General features: G+C 42.4%; 1 protein-coding gene across 4 annotated transcripts in view; it reads left to right on the plus strand.

Annotated features, from left to right (window-relative positions):
- The window catches only part of sgcd (sarcoglycan, delta (dystrophin-associated glycoprotein)), a 238336-nt gene that overhangs the window by 208039 nt on the left and 10941 nt on the right, over positions 1–19356 (plus strand). For 2 of the 4 annotated variants that reach the window (XM_069716944.1, XM_069716935.1), the window contains 2 exons: positions 4017–4140; positions 9392–9630. In XM_069716944.1, the coding sequence (XP_069573045.1) occupies positions 4017–4140; positions 9392–9577 (310 nt within the window). In that variant the 3' untranslated portion in view covers positions 9578–9630. Of the gene's footprint in view, positions 1–4016; positions 4141–4571; positions 4734–9391; positions 9631–19356 lie in introns of those variants that run through there. The other 2 variants (XR_011311746.1, XM_069716956.1) reach the window with 2 other exon arrangements.

Here is a 19356-nt window from a genome sequence, read left to right on the forward strand (position 1 = left end):
ACTTCCCATCCACACACACTGAATACCTTTGAGGTCCTTTTGAATGTTGAAGAAACTTACCGTTTGCTCTCACCCCAAAGATTTCTATGTGAGATTGAAAAAAGCCAAGATCTTTTACCTAGAACCAACGGATTCTGGGATATTAGACATTATTGGAGCATTTCATGTGAAGGTTCCAGAGCCTGAAGGACAAAATTAACAATTTGGCATTATATCACAGAAGTTACTTGTGGTAAATCGTGGTCAAGTTGTTCTACGTAGCGTCTTACCGTGTTGTGCAAAGTCCTGTCCAACTCATTTGAAATTCTAGAACAGGAACTGATAGATAACGGTGCCTGGAGGCTACAAAGCACTTTGGAAGCTATAGATTTCTTCTTGCTTGAGTATCACTTCAAGGCTCAATATGATTCTGTTTGACCTTGGACACCGTATAAAAAGTTTCTTTGTCTTTTAATAAAATATAATAACAGAAAGATAAAACTCAGCCGTGGCTTTCACCTTTGTCTGTGAACCGAATGTCCGTCTCCCACTTTTATTGTCCACGATACCGTGTCATAAAAGCGCCAAAATTAAAGAGTTTGATGTATTTGTTTAAACCGATGTACCGGCACTGACTGTGTCAAAATGAAATCCTTCCCTTCAAATGAAAAGCCATCAAGCATTTCATACACGATCCAGCCTGTAACTCGATTTTGACTACGTTCTTTCCATTTGTGGAACCCTGGATATTATCTCGTGACCCCCAAAGGGCGCACGACCCCTAGGTTGAGATCCACGGCTCTGCAAGCACTTCAACACGAGAGGACCGCGCCGCAGAAAAGACTTTAAATTATGAGAGGAAAAGCAAAGACAACTGTAGACCTCCGTGACCACCGTGGTCCGTATAGAAATCAGAGATTCAGAGAACGTTGCCTTAAGCTCTTTCTTATTTTGTCTTTATCCTTTTGCGCCCTCCTCCTTGTCTCTTGTCTCTTCGTCTCCTCTTCATCTCTGCTCTGGTTTCAACTCTCGTCGTCTCCTCTGTCCTCTCTCACCTCCCTCTCATTTGCTCATCTTCGCCGCGGCGCTCAGTCTCCGATCACCTTTGAAGTTGTAGCTCGTCCACAAGCGATTACTGATCCGGGTGCGACGCCCAGTCCGAGATCTTTATCCAGATTTTTACTTTTAAGTCTACACTGGTCATGCTGTCACACATCAGACTTTACTGAACTGAGCGGATCTAGACCTTAGACCTCGATTGACCCGTCGAGCGTTCAGGTTGCTCCTCTCGGCTCCAGGAGCGCTGCTCGAAGCACTCGGCAGATTTTGTTTTTTTTTAACAGATTTAACAACTCGGCTTCCCTTCTCTGTTCACTTCTGTCATGAGTCTGCAGGAGATTCCAGGACACCGGCAGCTTTCATTTCCATTAACGTCCATCTCGCGTCACAGTACAAAGCTACATTTTGGTGTCGGGCGTCCCGCCGTAAAACAAACTGCTGTTGGTCACATGTCAACATACAGTTAGGTGCTGCATGCTTTATGGTACATGAATTAAAGCAAATAGTATGCTACTGTTATTTATTTAAGAAAATACATATGAATGAAATACTGGGAGAAAATATTATTTTAGGGCCAGATGTAACAATGAATTTTAAACATATTGTTGGCCTTATTAAAGTTTTTTTTTAATATTTAGATTTACTTTTTCCGTCTGTTTATACTCTACAGTTTATTGCCTTTTTTTAATGGACGGCTGTCAGACAGGACAACATACTTATTCTTTAAGCACGATATGCTGAGGATGAAAATATAGTAAAACCTTTTGACTCAGTAAATAGATCTGAAATCTACTCCCCTTTTGTTTTTCTCCTCTATTATATTATACCATGAGCTGGCATGTGGCACGTGATGCGTGCTGTCACCCAAAGTGCTTCGTGGTACCTTCGGCACAAATAATAAATCCTGGCATGTTTCTTCCCACATAACCTGACATTTAGCTGAAGTGAAGTTTGCTGCTGGGTTGTTGTTGTTATTTTTATTCTTTTATTCTACTGTAATACGTGACTGGCGCTGCTGACTTGTAGCGCAGCTCCTCTCCTCGTTCTCAGGGGAACTCACCCGGGTGAATTTTTCCATTAAAGGTTCCAGGAGTAAATCAAGGAGTTGATCAAGAGATCAACGTTGTCAGCAAAAGCTCTGCTGTTGTTTTTAGCTTTTATCATCGTGTGTATTGGCACTTCAAGGAAGCTAAAAATCACAGTTTTTGTAACAAACTGAACAAACTAAACACACGTACATCTTAAATTTAGAGACATGAGTTTGTCCGTTGTTGGAAGAAAAAAAAAAAGATAAAAGAACCTGCATTAAAATTCATCCACGTTTTCATATCATTTTCGGCTACGTTTTGCAGGTCGACTATAAATCTGCACCGTTTGTTACCGTTATCTGTCACCGTTCGCTAAAGCAAACAGAGGCGAACCGCAGAGCTGAGTGATCATTCATCACTACAAATGAGCTACAACCCCTTTCACATATAAGTAGTCGTATGATTTATTGTTAATACCAAACTTAAGGGAGCCGCGAGAGAAAATGCCAAGGCTAAAAGTACAAGTCTGTGTGTGTAAAAACTTCAGGAGAGGGGCTTTATTGCAATATTACCTTGAGAATATCATTAAAAGAAAATTGAAATGGGAGTTTACCAGTGTCTAATCCTACTTTACAAGCTCGGACATACCTTAGATCTGTTTGGTCTTCCAACAGTAAAGCATAACCACCAAAGAAATGCCCCCCACAGAAATTACTATGACGATGATGGCTGCCCATACTGTGTGTGTGTGTGTGTGTGTGTGTGTGTGTGTGTGTGTGTGTGTGTGTGTGTGTGTGTGTGTGTGTGTGTGTGTGTGTGTGTGTGTGTGTGTGTGTGTGTGTGTGTGCATATAAACAGAACCCTCACTCAGACCAAACCAAAAAAAGAAGCTGTCCATCCTCCAGTTGAAATCTGCGTGCGTGATATCAATGAAAACCCTCCCTGTGGAGAAAACATCACGTATTTTATCCACCACCGCCGTGGTGACAGGAAGTCTACGGAGAGTCCGACTCCGCCGAAGCGTTCTGACATGTCTGCTGCTTCCTGTGAAGATCGTCTTGTGACTCCGAGTGGTTTTGTCAAGATGTGAAGAGCGGCGGGCTGTTGTTTTTTTTGTTGTTTTTTTTAATCCTCGCATACAGGAAATTTGTCAGCGTACTCGGCGTCCAGGTGGGCGCGACTGTTCGAGTGTCGGATCCACTCAGTTTCCGCTCGACTCACGAGGGCAGGCTCGTACAGCTCTCCGTGTTATTATAATGAATCAGTCGGCGATAGAATCGGAAACCATGTTTCCATGGTATTCCTGTTGAGATCATCATTTTTGGTTGTTTTATTGGTTCTTTCTCTCCTTACTTCATTTAGCCTTTCTTTATCCTATTTTGCACTTCTTTGTCTAGCGTGCACTGTATATCTGTATTGTAATTTTGACTTGTGTTTTTATTATCTATATAACTCCCATTATTAATACTTTTTATTATCTCCTATATATGTACCATTTTCTGTAAGTTTGAAAATAATAGAAATAGATAATTGATTGTGGCTCTACCCAAAACTGATCACCAACCTTTACATAACTTTAAAAACGTTATCATTCAGAAACAGCAGTGAACGTGGCTCTAATTACGCAAAGAGTGTTTATAATGTTATCGGTAAAAACGATAAAAAAAAAAATCTCTACTACGGTGTCAGAGTTACTAAAAGATCTGACAAACAGGCTACTTCAGAATCTTTTGTTTGTTTGTTTATACGATTGAAAGGTGGCCGTTTGGTGTGAATCAAATAAAAAAAATTAAAAAAGTGAACAAAGTCAACTTTTCTGCCAAAGATCCAATTACAGAACACAAACTGTGGGCGTAAATAAGAACGCTCTTCCGTGTTTGCTCTCTTTCTCGTTCAAACATGAGAAGTCGTGATCACTAACAGAGCTGTCCCGCTTCTGTGTCTTCCCAGGCTGGAGTCTCCCACTCGCTCTCTGCTGATGGAGGCCCCGAAAGGCATCCAGATCCTGGCCGAGGCCGGAGACATCCAGGCCATCTGCAGGAACGAGCTGCGACTGGAGTCCAAAGACGGAGAGGTATGTCCACCGGCGAAAAATAACTCCCGGGTCACAGACGGTACCAATTTCCATTAGCTTCAGAAAATTGTAGAAAAAGCTAACAAAAACTAAACTGCTGGCCGCACTGGCTGATTGAGCTCCCATCTCGATGCGGTACTTGTTCTGTCCAAACTTATTTTTAGCAAACAACGACCCAAACAACAGCCAGCTCCCTCCGTCAACACGGGCCAATATTATTATCACGGCTGGTGGCAGTTTCCCCACATACTGGCCTTCTACCAGAATCTATTAGAACATTGCAGAAAAGCAGGAAAACAGAACAGGAGTCTTTTTTTTTTTTTTTTTTTCAGTTTCTTACATCCTCCCCTCAGTATCTAATTATTTCCTCATAGCCTCTTTCATGTGCTAATAACTACTCTCTTTTCCATCCATCTTTGCTTCCTTTCCAGTTTCCTGTCCTTCCCTCCTCCTTTTATCTGTCCTCTTTCTGTCTTTAACTTTGCTTATTTATCCCCTCCCCATCCGCTCATCCACTCATGCCGCTTCGTTCCCTCTTTCATCCTTTTTTTTTTGTGTGTGTGTGTGTGTGTGTTTTTTTTTTTTCATTCCCGCTCCTAAATTCCTCCAACCATCCCCTGATTCGTTACACACATCAGTCCTCGCATTCATCACGGTCGGCTGCGCTGATAAAAGGATTTCCCTCCTTAGGTTGCACCAGTCATGTCATGTCAGATCTGTTAAAATCAGCGGAGGAGGATTAGGGAGAAGAAAGTGTTTAAAAGTTTCCCACAAAAACAGTTTCATACATTAAGACAGGCTGCTGATACGAGATGGGGGAGGGGAGGGGGGCGGGGGGGGCTTTCAGGAAGGTGCCCTTGGATCCAGTTTAAGTCCAATTAAATAAGTAGCAGCCCGACGCCGCGTCTTCTCACCGTTTTCATGGCTGTGTGGTCAGAAATGAGGCGTTTGGGCTCACGGTGGGCAGTGCATATAATTAGAATCCCGTTCTCACACACCATTAGTGTCGCAAATGTCCATTTGTCAAACCTCTGTCTTACACGCACACACACACACACACACACACACACACACACACACACACACACACACACACACACACACACACACACACACACACACACACTCTCTGTCTCTCTCTCTCTCTCCTCAGGCAGTGCAATTACAGAAAGGTTTTGGCTATTAGACGCCCACAGACCACACAAGCAGACACCGAAATGGAGTCACACACACGCACACCACACTCCTTCATAGACGTCGTTTCTGAAGACGCTCATCAAACACACACCTCCCGAGCGGAGCGCTTGCTCAGGAGTGATTCGAGGAGCATGTGGCAAAGAGTTGAAGATGTTGGCTTGGCCTCCAAATTTCCCAGACGTCGACCGGATGGAGGAACTGCGGGGGGAAAAAAAAACAAGGCTTAACGGAACGACTTGAAGGATCTACCGCCGACGTCCCGGTGCCTGGTTTCATGCCTCGAAAAAAGTCGGTACGGGGGAGACGTACGCAAGATGGTTTGAATGCTGTGGATGATTGGTGTGTGCCTCTCCCTGCCGGGAACGCTTTGGGATCCTCCAGGAAGAGCTGGAGTGACGAGAGGATCGAGGCAGCTGCTCGACGAGCGGTTGTAAAAAAAAATAATAATAATAATAAGCAGCAGCAGATAACGTCATATTAAAAAGATGCATTAAATGTTTATTTTCAAAGATAATTTGATTTTATTCGTCAATGGTATGATCAGCGTTCATTTTCTAAGCTTCTTCTTTTTCCTTTTTGTCTTTAAGCTGCAAGAAATAACGCAAAACTTTGTCTCGGGACATAAAATAAAACTGAAGAAAATAGGCATTTGTCTTCCGTGCCAAATCAACTGTATTTGTACTTTTGTCCTTCACGAGCAGCTTTATTAACTCACATGAATACCATCCAGCTGCCCACCCACCACCGCCGTCCCGCACACACTGACACACTGGTTCTGGGGAGTCTCACATTGTCTGCCCCTCCTGCTGAAAGATTTGTTCAACAGCAGCTGTCTGAGGAAGTCAGCTGAGACTCTGCTTTAAAAGTGTTCCAGGTCATTTGATGGCAATGCCTCCCAGAGGCACCCAGTAATGGCTCCTTTACCTTTTTATGGCTGGAGAGCTCCTCCTCTCCTCGGCCAGTGAAACACCGGTCCCGTACGAGCCCCGGGAGGCCGGGAGGGAGGTGGGTTTGTCACTGTGCAGAGTGAAAAAGACAGTTTGTTCCAATCAATGAGGGGGGAGTGAAATGATTTATGTAGTAATGATTTTTTTTTTTTTTTTTTCGTGGGGGTAGGAGGATGGCAGAACAACTTGTCTTTGGTTTTGTTCTTTCTTTTTCTTTTTTTTTTTTTTCTTTTTGCTCGGAAGACAAAAGGAATAACCTGGAGATCAGCAGGAACCTGTACAGGGTTTTTAGATTTGTCCTTTTTTTGTCTCTGTCGATAATATATTTCAAATATGAATGAAGTTTTGTGAACCTTGGTGACGGACGATCTTTTATTCTTGGTCTTACCCGACAGTTACAGAATAGCCATGTGAAATGATCTTATGTATTTAATGTAATAATCTTCATCATGGCGATTATGTTGCTGAGTAGGGAAAATAATTTGTTTGAGACAGGTGTCACATATTTTAGGCTGATCGAAAGTTAACTGACTGGACCAGCGCACCAATCGCTCGTATCTCATCGCTTTCTTGATTTTCCAAAAAGCAAAAATGTGGTCAATGTTCTTGAACCATCATGTATCTCCAGAATTATCCAACAAAATCAGTTTCTGAATATACTTCAGTGTTGTGCTTTATTTTGAAGATGTTGCACCTCCACAGCTGGTTGGTCGGCTATGAAAAGGTACTGTCGCACTTTCTGTTTCCCCGCTGGAGCTTTCACATTCAATAAAATCACATTTACGGCTGTCTGAGCGACTGTGATGGTGTCTACGCGGCGAGCGGTGTCGGCTCACTTGACCTTGTGGTGATGGTTGTCGGATTTGACCTGGTGTTGGGTGTGTAGACGCGGACCGGTCTGGGCTGAGAACTGGCAAATGTAGCCGCCGACCGCTTGCGACGACCTGAATCTGGGCAAGACGTATTCCTGGTTCAGTGGCAGCGCCTGGACTCGGGCCTGTGTACGTGGTACCCTTTATACCCAGTCGTTTCTTCCGGTCAACCGGGTTTTGGCCGTTACGAAGCCGACCCGTTTGCCCGCCATGTTGTAGAGAGGCTACACCGAGAAACCTCCAAAACTTTTACTGTTGGTCAGCCAAACTGGGGTTAGCTACTGTCTTCATCTACAGTCCATGCACAACATAGAGAGTTTATTGCATCGCAGTAAGAAAGGGACCTGAGAATTGACGTGAAATTATATCTCAATTCCAAGCACACAAATATAATGTATTGTATTGCCATTATGTGCCAACAAGAATCCTTATGATAACGTGTGCAGCACAAAAAAAAATATATAATTAAGTGTAATTCCTCTTCGTAATTCGTCTGGCGCACATCTGACTGCACACGGCTGGTTTCTAGTGTGTCTCCATATAAATCTCTTGAAATTTGTTCAGTACAGTCTAACTTTGCTGTGCTTTGAAGAAACCGACTTTTACACTCCACGTACACCTTTATTCCAGCTTCAGGGCTCCGCATTGATGACATTTCCGTGACAGACGTACTGTATATACTATCCTATAGTATACCTGAAGAGATTTATCGACGGGGATTGATGACAGGAAGATTCTGTCCGTGCGACTTTCATCATGGATATTGCTCTGCTGTGCAGCGGCGCAGTGAGCTTCAAATCCAACACATGACCTTTACCTTTCGTTCCGCCCATGTCCACTCTTACCTCTCTGCCCCGATGTCGGAGAGAGCTGGAAATATGGATGAAAAAGTCACTAATATGCAACTCAGAAAAACTGCACCGATGGGTGTGGTTGGTGCGTGGAGCTCATTTACTGCCCGAATACGAAACACCATTAACAAGGTACTACATTTACTACATGTTTTGATTGATTGATAGCGCAGAAAAAATTGTGAGAAAGAATTTGAACAAAAGTCTTTGTAAAATATATATTTAGCCCTTTTTGCATTTGTTTAATATGATGTTTTTTTTTCCGCACTCACAAACCAAAATGCATTCGTTTGTTAATAGTGTTTCGTATTTGCAAACCACATTGTGTTTGTCAGTGAACCCGCAGGGCATTTACAAAACACATATGTTTTTGGGGTTGTTGTTTTGTTTTTGTTTTTTTTTTTTTTTTAAGGTTTTGGCACTGAATGAGCTCCATACTACCAAGTGTGACTTCCAATATCTGGATCACTTAACACTCTACGCAGTCGGCAAAGTGGAGCGCCGAGGTGTTGGGGGGTCCCGGTCCTGGGAGTTTCAAGTCCTGGGAGGAAAAATAAAAGCTGTGCCGAGGAGAGGAGAGCAGAGTGAAGAGATCTGCTTTTAGAGCAATTAAAGAGTGACGAGACGAGAAGAGACGCGTGATTCAGTCGGGGGTCGGCTGAGGTAAAGATGAAAAGGAAAGATGCGTTTTTCGGCCCGTCACGAAAGAAAACGAGTCGGCTCTCCCGCACCGAATGAATCTGACGATCTCGGGGTTATGAATTGATGGAGGTCAAAGATGCTGTCCGACGTTGGTGATTTAAAGGGAGCATACCGCAGAAAGTAAGTTATTGCAAACAGTTACGCAAGCAATTAACCCGCAATTCGAGTCTTTGTGTCAAAATGTCCGCCGCGAGAAAGGCCTCTTAGCCGACGTTTCCGTTGCGTATACGGGTGCCGTGCGGAGGATGATGATGATGATGATGGTGATGATGATGTCAGAACAGAACAATAATGGGATGTGAACGTCGCAGGGCAGAAAATCCTCCTCAGTACAGATGAAGCCTTTAAACTCTGAGCGAACTCAAAACTTAAAAGAAACTTTGACCTCTTGTCACCGTACATTTATTCAAATTTAGTTATTACGTTCGGGACGAGCATAAATCTTTTACTAATGTGAAAACATATCCAGTTCAGACGGGTCTTTGGTTCAGTTCGTGACCTAAAAATAAAAAAATAAATAAATAAATAAATTTCTGAGCCCGCCACAGAAAAACAAACCAAATCTTTTCTTCTTTTTTTTTATAATCTTCAAACTATAATGACACATTTCTAAACCTTCGGCGTTTCCACGCTTCCTTCCAGTCTTTTCCACTCTCACCACTGTTTCTCTCCCTCCACCCAGATCTCTCTGGATGCTCGGAGGATCCGCCTGATGCGGCTGCCGGAGGGGAAGGCCTCCACCAGCTCCTCGTCCTCCGGGACCAGGCAGACTGTCTACGAGGTTTGCGTTTGCCCCAACGGGAGGCTTTTCCTGTCGCAGGCCGGCACCGGGTCCACCTGCCAGATCAGCAACAATGTCTGCCTCTAGGACACCAAACACACAGATTTATACAGAAAATACAACAGATTATCTCGAAAGAAAGACGGAGGGGGGTGGGGTGGGGTGGGGAGGGGGGTGGCTAAACAGACAGATGTCCACGCACATCGCCTGCCGCTATAGGACGGATCTGCAGCAAAACAGAAACACAAAGACTGCCAGAGCTGACGGGACACACAAACCAATCACAGATACTGTACTTACACCCCGAGGTAAACACTGTACAATCGCAAGCACGCCGACTGATAGGCTCAACCGGTAACAGGCCAGACCATTTTGAATTCAAGCTGCTGACGGGTGCCGATATTTCAACAGTCACAGATATCCGTTCGTTAATTTTATACGAGTGGACAAGCCTTCGAGAACATTTCGAGAATCGCGGGACACTTATCGACTCTTTATATCTGCAGGACTCCCGGATTTAAGGCTTTGGAAATTGAATTACGTAAATAAAAGAAATTAAAAAAGGGTTGCAGGTTTTAACAACTTTTTAACACGCAGCTGAGGTCAGAAAGGAATCTTCCTCTCCATCATGTCGGGAGTGTATGACGCTATTAAATATGAAGCCAGTATTTGTAACATATTGGTGTGATCCTACCAGTCAGACATGACACTGCTATTTTTTTTTTATTTTTTTTTTTATAGCGCATACAGACGCACACACTACCTTACTGACATCTCAGTATACATATTTCAACACAAGAACACATCACACACACACACACACACACACACACACACACACACAGAGAGTATTTGGTCATAAAAGCCTCCTGGTAAAAAGTGAGACAAAATCTCCAGAGATTTACTGGGAGAGACACTGATCCGTCCCCCCTCAGAGCATCTCAGTACCAGAATCACTAGGGTGATCACCCATGGCAACAGGCCCCTCCCCTTCGTTATTTCTTCTTCTTTTTCTTCCTGTCTCCTTCATCTTCTCCTTCCCTTTTCCTTCTCCTCCCGCGGCTCACTACCGCTGACATGTTTTACTTCTCTGGCTGCTCATTAAGCACCATAAAGCCCAACAGGCTTGACAGCGATCAGTCCGAGTACGACTCGGATCGGGATGTAAAATGAAGACGGGGTCAAAGACATTGCGAACAGCGGTTTGAGAAAAAAAAAAAAAAAACAGATCCACATGTGTCGGCGCAACAGTGTGACTATGTGACATCTGCATCAGCAGCGATAACTGCAATCAGGTTTTTCAGAGAGTAAGTTGATGCTCGTGAAGTGATGAAAGTGACTTTTTTTTTTTTTTTTTTTTTTATCAGCCGAACGTCATGTCAGACTGCGATGCCACGTTCACGTCATGTCACATTTCCTCAACGCCGACGATTCAACGTCGCTTGACAGATCAGTTTGTTCATTGGAATATTTTTTTGGGGATGTCAAAATCAACAAATGACCTCTCTGTCTTTGGGTGTGGAGCCAAACACGGTAAAGCGAACCGATCATTTTCTCCAGGAAGTTACGTGACTTAGTGCCAAGCAGTACTTTGTTATTTGTGTGTGTGTGTGTGTATGAAATCCTGAAAGCAAAGGTTGCATATTTTTTTCTTTAAATAGATTTTTTTTTGTTTTTTTTTTGCACATTTTCCTTATTCATCTATTTTTCTTCTCATGGTCAATCCCCCAAACCTTCCGTCTCGACAAGTGCTTCGCTCACATCCCGTTGATGCCACGTGGGATACCTTTACCTTGAGTTCGCCGTGATATGACGTGAACGCGGCACCGCAGACTCAACCGCTGATCTGTTACAGCTTCTTTAAACATCTGGTGTAAACTGGTATTTGGTTTAATCTCACGTACTGACTGTCGGTGTTCTGTTGTTGTTGTTGTTGTTGTTGTTGTTGTTATTGCTTGCATAAAATTCTAACCACGATTCCTCCCGACAAAAACAGCATCGCGCTCCCGGCGTCCCGGCGGTGAAGTAAAAACGATAAGAACAACAGCATCCTTGACAGTTTTAAAACCACACACAGGAAAAAAAAAACACACAAAAAAACAACAACGAAATGTCCAACGTATACCGCTTCAACCTCAGCGGTGGTCACCCTACTTGTTTCTTGCACTGGGCCATTTTTTTTTTAATTTTTTTTTTTTAAAAAGGACAAATAAAAGACAAAAAAACAAACAAACAAAAACTAATGCGAGCCACTCTGTTGAAAGAGGGGAACTGTGCCTGTGCCTTACGTCGATGCACTTGTGGCAAGAAGAAGCACATCACACAGACTTTCTTTGGCATCAGTGAGCAACATTGATCTCTGATTTCAGTTCATTTTCATCATAAATCGTTTTCCTCCTGTGCGAATGCAAAGACCTTCGGCCCCGTCTCACTGTAGCGCCCCCTGCTGTCAACACCTGACTCTGGAGAAGGATGTGTCGTTGTTGTTGTTGTTGTTGTTGTTTTTCATTCATCGCTTCCTGTTGCTTTGCTTTTCACGAACAAATATTCCTGTGTGATAAACGTGTTTGTGGTTCTGCTTTAAGTGGCGAACGTGTGATCCTGCGGAGTTCGATGGGCAGACGATGGCGCTGACGGGTCTTATTTCCACTGATAATCTCGAACCGATTGGCCACAAACGTCTCCTCCGTGCGGCCATGCAAGATCTTCGGGTGTGTTAAGATCTTAAAGTAATGCTCATTGGTCATTTGTGAGCTCTTTTGCCGTGTTTAACTTTGGCGAGACCACCCTGTTATTACAATTATGGACAGAAGCAAAGCGCTGTAATTTTCCAACACACAGATGTTTTACAAAGCAATCTAGAATATCTGCAATTAAATTCTGAGTCATCAAGTTATAATATTCTTGTCTGGCAGTGGAGTTGAATTTGCAACAGCAAATATAGATCCCATGTCTAATTGACATATCTGCAAAGTAAAATATCCATAAAACATTCACTGACAATGCATGTAAGTTCCCCATTACCCAAAACTAAAGCAGGATAAAACTACCGTACGTTTCTGTTTAGGAAGAGTTGTCGGCCGATAGTTCAGAAACATCATTAAAAACTGATGTAAATCAAAAATAAAAGCACGCTTAAGGTCGTTAAGATGCAATAACTGTGTATTGGTAATGGGTGGAGCAGGGTGGCGCTCGGCCCATGCCATGACCCCACCAATCCCCACTGCTTCCCCAACACCATTGGTCAATCTGCTATTGCCCAATTCTATTGGTTTGGAGCAAAAACAGAGAATAACTAACTTCAGGTTCAACTGAATCAGACCCGGCAGAGTGAAACAAGGTCAATGAATAATGAATGCCCATTTGATTGCCATTACCTTTTGTTTACCATGCAAAAAAGTTACACGATATAAAACAAACAATTTTCAACATTGCATTTATGTGGCTCTTGCCGATTCGTTTAACAAACCCTGGAAGTGCCCTTCGCTATAAATGTAAAGTTTTACACCCACCTGAAGCAAGACATTTTATTATAACTGCTTAAGACAGTTGGAGCAGCGCACAGCATTTCTTTATATCGTGTGTGTGTGTGTGTGTGTGTGTGTGTGTGTGTGTGTGTGTGTGTGTGTGTGTGTGTGTGTGTGTGTGTGTGTGTGTGTGTCCCATCCTTTTCCAGCGTCAGGTACACCGACCTCCCTGCTCTCTCTCAGCCTCTCTGTCGCTGTATATTAAAGAACTTTCACAGCTATTTCACCACAGAATTGAATCTATCTGATGTATTTTTTATTTTATTTTAATAAATGTATACAAGAGGAATACATCTTTTTCTATACGGTTGTATATGTAAATAATATACATGTTACCGCGCCGGTGTGGCATTAGGGCGACGATACACACCGACGAAAGAGAAACACTGCTCTTTTGCAAAAAAGGAAAACCTTTTTTTTTTTTTTTTTATTGTGATGTACATCAGTATGTGTTTTTATACTAAAAAGGGCAACAAAATAATATAACGTTAAAGGATATTCACTGAGTAAGCATGTACAGAAATGTATACAACGTTCACCTGTGGAGAACGAGCTGGGGTTGTTGTTGTTTTTTTTTTGCCATCCTGTACTCGTCGCTGAGCTCTGATGTTTCACACAAACACGAACCTGCTCCTCTTTTGGTTTTGTTATTGTTGTTGTTCCTTCGGGCCCGAAGGTCTTTGCATTCTCTCCAAGTGTGCCGTGTGTAAATTTGTGCTCCTATGAGTTGGCTCTTTTGCTTTTGTTCTTCTGCTCCGCCGAACGTGTTGAATGATTCTCAGAGAAGCAAACACAGAAAACCAAAAAGTAAGAAGAAGGGAAAAAAAAAAATGAATGACGCACGGGGCTTGAAGGAGAAATGTGTTACAGCGATTGAATTAACGTCATCAAACCTGGCAACAAAAATCCACCGCGTTTACCGACGTGGTTATCGGTACGTCGTGATGTTAATTCTATCAATCAGACTAAAACAATTCACGGACGTAAGCAATTATTCACTGCAAATTGCTCATCTCTTTAAGTGCACAAACTTTGGAGAGAAACTAAGCCAAACCCGGTGGGTTGTATCGCTGATTCATCAGTAATATTGACTGTAAAGCGGTTCTCCTCGCCCTGTGTGTTTTCACGCCGAGCGCTCTGTACTTCCTTTTCTGGCTACACGCCGAGATTAACATCCACCCTGAGTATTTACACTTTTCGTCATTTCTTCAGTCTGAAACTGCCGTTCATGGAGTAGTTTTCAAAGATGCCAAAATAAAAAGGCGTTGTTGAAGTTGACTGCAGTAGTCATTGGATCCTCCCTGACGAGAAGAAACGACTACGCATCATTTTTAAGTTTGAGCTTTCTTGAAAAGAGGCGGGAAGTTCCTGCCTCTCTCTCTCTCTCTCTCTCTCGCTCTCTCTCTCTCAGATTTGCAACTACACTCATGAAACCATGTCGAGGTCGCTAAAGGGGAAGCTGCCGTGTACCTCTGTCTGTCACCCGTTACCGTAGACTGAATTAATAAAAGCCAACAGAACGATAGGAGGACAAGTGTCACGCTTACCTAAAAAGCAAATCGTTAAAACACGACAGCTACTATACAGGACATTTAGGGTTAAAAAAAAATAAAAATAATAACAAGCGTGTTCTTTTCAATTTCAGCATATTGCTTTTATCAATGGAACCTGGCAGACGTGTGACATCCGTATTTGCTTTTTTTTTTTTTTTGCCCGGATAGACCAGATATATCGGGGTCTTTGAGACTTTGCCTGCAGTCGATTGGCAATCACGACTTCAACTCTATTTATGGGAGAGAAACTCAAAATTTGTGGTCATGCTGATGTGACGTTACTGCTGCATTCGCGGCATAATGGATTGAAACAGTAAGCATTACTTGGAAATGTTCACCCCAACTGCTAACCGGGGGTTTGTTAGCATTTTTGTCAATTTTAAGAAACGACTCCCGATTTGTAATTGAAACTACGAGGTTAGCGCTCATTTCAAATGAGCTCATTCAATGTTGTCCTACTTTGCACCTCCCGTCTGTTGCCCCAACGTTGCTTGAATGGTCCCGTTGAATACAGTCGTAGATACATGTCCACCTCCGAATATAGACAGGGAGGTGCGTAGAAATACCGACGAAAGACGAAGCAAACCCTTTATGAGTAAATGCAACGGGAGCTAAAGGAACAAAGGCTGGATGAGGACAGAGGGCGCACGCCTCATGTGTCGCTATAAAAAAAAAAAAAAAAACTGGGGTCAACAGGCTGCTATCAGGTAAAACATGACTTTCATCTGAATTTGGACAGGGAAAAAAAAAAAAAAAAAAAAAAAGAGGATGTCCTCCGATCCCTCAAGCCGCAAGCATCACTGGACTGAATTACTTTTCATCTGCAGTGCAACTATCTGTAAAAGAGTGAGTGGAGGACAGGGGAGGTTACGCAAAATTATAATATTTATTACATTTTCAATGCGACCGCATCTAGTTTGTAACAAGGGTTTTTCTTTCTTTCGGTACAAGAGACAAAGCTGTATTGCATTATTGCCACTGAGGTCGTGTCCTCTCGGTGAATTTGCAGGTTTTAGCGTCCTGCCGGAGGAGCTGACAAAATACTTTTCGAAGTGCAGAATAATTGAGCCCAACATTATTCAAATCTGGTAACTTTTAACTGCTAAAAAGTGAATCTCCACTAAGACATTGATTCTCGTCGGTGTGGAGAAAATGTTCAAATGCATTTCTGTGTGACGAAAAATAACCCTTTGAAAGTACTTGTGTACACATCATACTGTATGTGAGGTACTTCTGGGTGATCTGACGGTTTGTGTTTTTTTTTTAATTTTATTTTACAATTTTCATCAGTATGTGGGAGCAGCAACTTTTAAATGACTTTAATTTCAGAAATAAAACCTTGCATAACGGAATATTAGATTAATATGTTAAAAAATTATGCATCCCTCTATGCTTTATAGGATTTGATACCTATCATGATGTAAACTGATACGATCACTGATGATCCACAGAGAAACGGGAACATTCGACAGTGATGCTGGAGTTAATCCTCTCAGAAGACAGCAGTCCACCGGGTTTTATCTCGTGCCATTTCCCGTTTCAGATAGTTTTCACATTTCGCTGACGTCTTCATCATCTTCATGTCGCTATCGTTCTGATGGTACGAGTAATCATATGTGTGAAATTGGTTTCCAGAGTTTTGATGGCTTTTTTCTTTTTCTATTTTTTTTTTTTTTTAATTTATTGGGTCTTTGAGCGTAAAAGCAGCCCACATGCAAATATAAACCAATGAAGCAAGAGACTCTTCGGTTTACAAAAAATTAAAAAGTTACACCCTGGAGCTTTTTGCCAGGCATTAATGAGGCTTTTTTTTTTTCCAGACAAAATAATCCGATCTGTCTGTTTGTGTTTTTTTTAAGACTGAAAACTACAGACGGTTTCTTAAGTCCGGGCCTTTTTGTCTTCTAGTATAAAGCGGAAATCTCATTTTGCTTCTTGTAATTCAAAACCACTATCCTAACCATGATGCCAAGAGCAGCAGCAGCTGTTCCTGAAACATTCCTGGCATTAAAAGTTAAATGTTTGATCCCTTAAAAAAAAAAAAGACTAATCGGCTTCCTTTTTTTTTTTTTTTTTTTTTTTTTTTTTTTTCCAACTGCTGTGGAAAAGCACGAACGCATTCGTTCAGCCTAAACTTAAATTTCCTCCAGCATATTTTCATTTGATCGGTTTCACCCAGCCTACACGCTGAACCTTGGCCGGGTTCAGTCTGGGTCATGCCTCCTCTCTTGTTTGCCGTGTTATCAGCCGAGTGAACCGGTGCCACCCCAGATTAAGACGTGCTCCTCACTTTCTTCGGCTTACGATGGGGACGCCAGGCTGCAGAGACGGGGTGTTTGAACTGTGTTTCTGAGCAGCTGGAGGCCTCCAAAATGGGCTTCGGCGGGTTGGCTCATTAGCCAACCTTAACCGAGCGGTGGCTGACCTCGAGCTACAGATACACTGTAAAAAAAAAATATTCATCTTAGCATTTCATTAAATCTTTTGCGGATATTTAAAAAAAAACAGCTGATATCATCGCCATCAGATAGAAAGTAGGACTAACAAAATTCCATTTTAAGGTTCTTTATAAAAAAATCCCTTTCCATCTACTTTTTAAATCGTAATAACTTTTCAAAGGATGGAAGTTAGCATTTAGCTCCTTTTCCCATCAGTCACACGTTAGATACGGCAGCTTGACCTCGGTTATCAGGGTTTTGACAAGCGTTTCTCATTCAGCAGCTCTGATTCTGTCATTTCAACAAAGCTAACGAAGGGACGTTTCAAGGTCAGTCGTCTTCTTCACAGGCAGCGATTTTTCATGATAATATGCCATTTTACTTGGAAGCAGGTCTTTTAATAAAAGGGCGACTTCTTCACACAAAAAAAGCCGCTTTCTCAGAGACGACTTTTCTCTTGGATTATTGGAATAAGAAGCCCATAAAGCTGGGACTGAGTTATTGACTCGGCCTCTCTCTGTCCCATGCCTCGGTTGAGAGCAGAGTAAGTTAAAAGGGGTTTTTCTTTTTCTAAAGAATGTTACCTAAAGGGCTGCACGAGGAGGAATGAAGTCTGTGAAATGTAAAACAGCTTGACTTGAACTATATGGAAAATACGAAACACATTTAGAAGAATGTGGCTGGTTTTTGGAACACCGAGAAGCCGTTTCACCAGCGATTGAATATCAGAAGCACCTGCGCTGTTTGAAGCTGGTTCAAACGCTGCCTTCAAACGCGGGAGCGGCTTGCGGTTACGACGTAGGAAGTTGTGAGCGTGATGTGGTTGGCGTTGAAGCGTTTAACTCGGGCGAACACTGCTGCTAGGCAGCGGCAACATGGAGGGCACGCAAGAAATGCAAAGCTGTAATGACAGGGGAAGACGAGGCCCTCGGGAACATCCACATGTTCCTCAGGCATATTCATGAATTATGAAATGACTCTCCACACAACTAAAATCGCGATTTATTAACTTACAATTCAACGAAAAGTGAACTTCTGTTTCTGAAAAGATCAGCATACACAAGTTCGATGTAGGAAATACTACAAGATATCGCACTCGTGCAGTTTCTCGTGAACACGGTCAACGCGATCCCATTTGAAGGCAGCAACAAGTTTTGACTCGTCTCCGTCACCACTACAAGTCAGTTGTTTAAAAGTTGGCGGTTGTGCTTGAATATGTGTTGCTTATTGTCACCTTGCCAAAAAAAAAAAAAAAAGGAACAGGTTTTTTTTTCTCCTTTTCTTGGTGATGAGCAACGGTTCGGCAGAACGACGACTTTTAGCTACGCAGAATGATTTTAGCCGCTGCGATCCCGAGGTCTGATCTGGTCGACAAAATAAACGCAAGTGATGTCAATTGAAACTTGTAATCTGGATGGAGGTGGTCTTTTACAATGGTTGTCATTTCATTTTTGATCTACTCAATTTGCCATCGTCTGAGGTGTTTGCTGAGATTTATCACAGGTTCCTGAGTGTATTTGTTACATTTTAATCTTTGTTTCAGCTGCAGTGAGCGTAAAGCCTTTAAAGACATATTTGTATGTTTGTGTTTGAGCTGCTTCTTCAACAGTGTGTGTGTATTTTAGTTTGTTTTATTGCTCATGTATGCCCACTATGTGTCGGGTCAGCGGTATTTACAGATACCCAAACAGAGAAATTTGTGATTCATTTCAGTGGAGCACAAAATTATGAACGAAGACTTTGAGATGAAGTGAATCTGTTGCTTCTGATGTCATTCTGTCATATTTTCCCGCTTGTACAAAACCAACTGTAAATACGAGTTATTTCATAGGAGGAGACGTCTTTTGTAACGTTCGCCCTGTTGCTTAATAAACACAAAGGTTTTGTTTCATGCAGGAACCAGTTGTGGATCTCTGACCTCGTCACCTGCCTAGAGATTGTAAAAGTTTAGAACAAGTCTGTTTGCCTGAGTTCAAATTCTGTGAATCTGAGATTGATCATTTTCTTTGCCATTTTTATTTTTTTTTTTTCTGCTTGTACCATGACTGCATAAACCATCAAAAGGGGATCCTCGGACATTCTATGCAAACCAAATGGATATAGAGCGCATTGTAATAATGCAACGGATTATGTCAGTAAACTTACATTTATTATACTTTCTGTTTACAGTTTGTATTTATGAACTGAGTTGCAATCCAAACTGTACGAATAAACTTATTTTAAAAAGACTACTTTCACCTGTGACGATGGAGACGTGTGTGCGCGTAACAGTTTGTGCTTTTGCACTCAAAAAAAATCTGTAAGCACAGATGCCACTTCGCTGGGACTGTTGGCCACAAAAACCGAGG

The sequence above is a fragment of the Brachyistius frenatus genome, unplaced genomic scaffold, assembly GCF_029030835.1.
Source record: "Brachyistius frenatus isolate BFR_SWC_R1_liver_20210118 unplaced genomic scaffold, ASM2903083v1 Contig_5, whole genome shotgun sequence".
NCBI classification, from domain to species: Eukaryota; Metazoa; Chordata; class Actinopteri; family Embiotocidae; genus Brachyistius; species Brachyistius frenatus.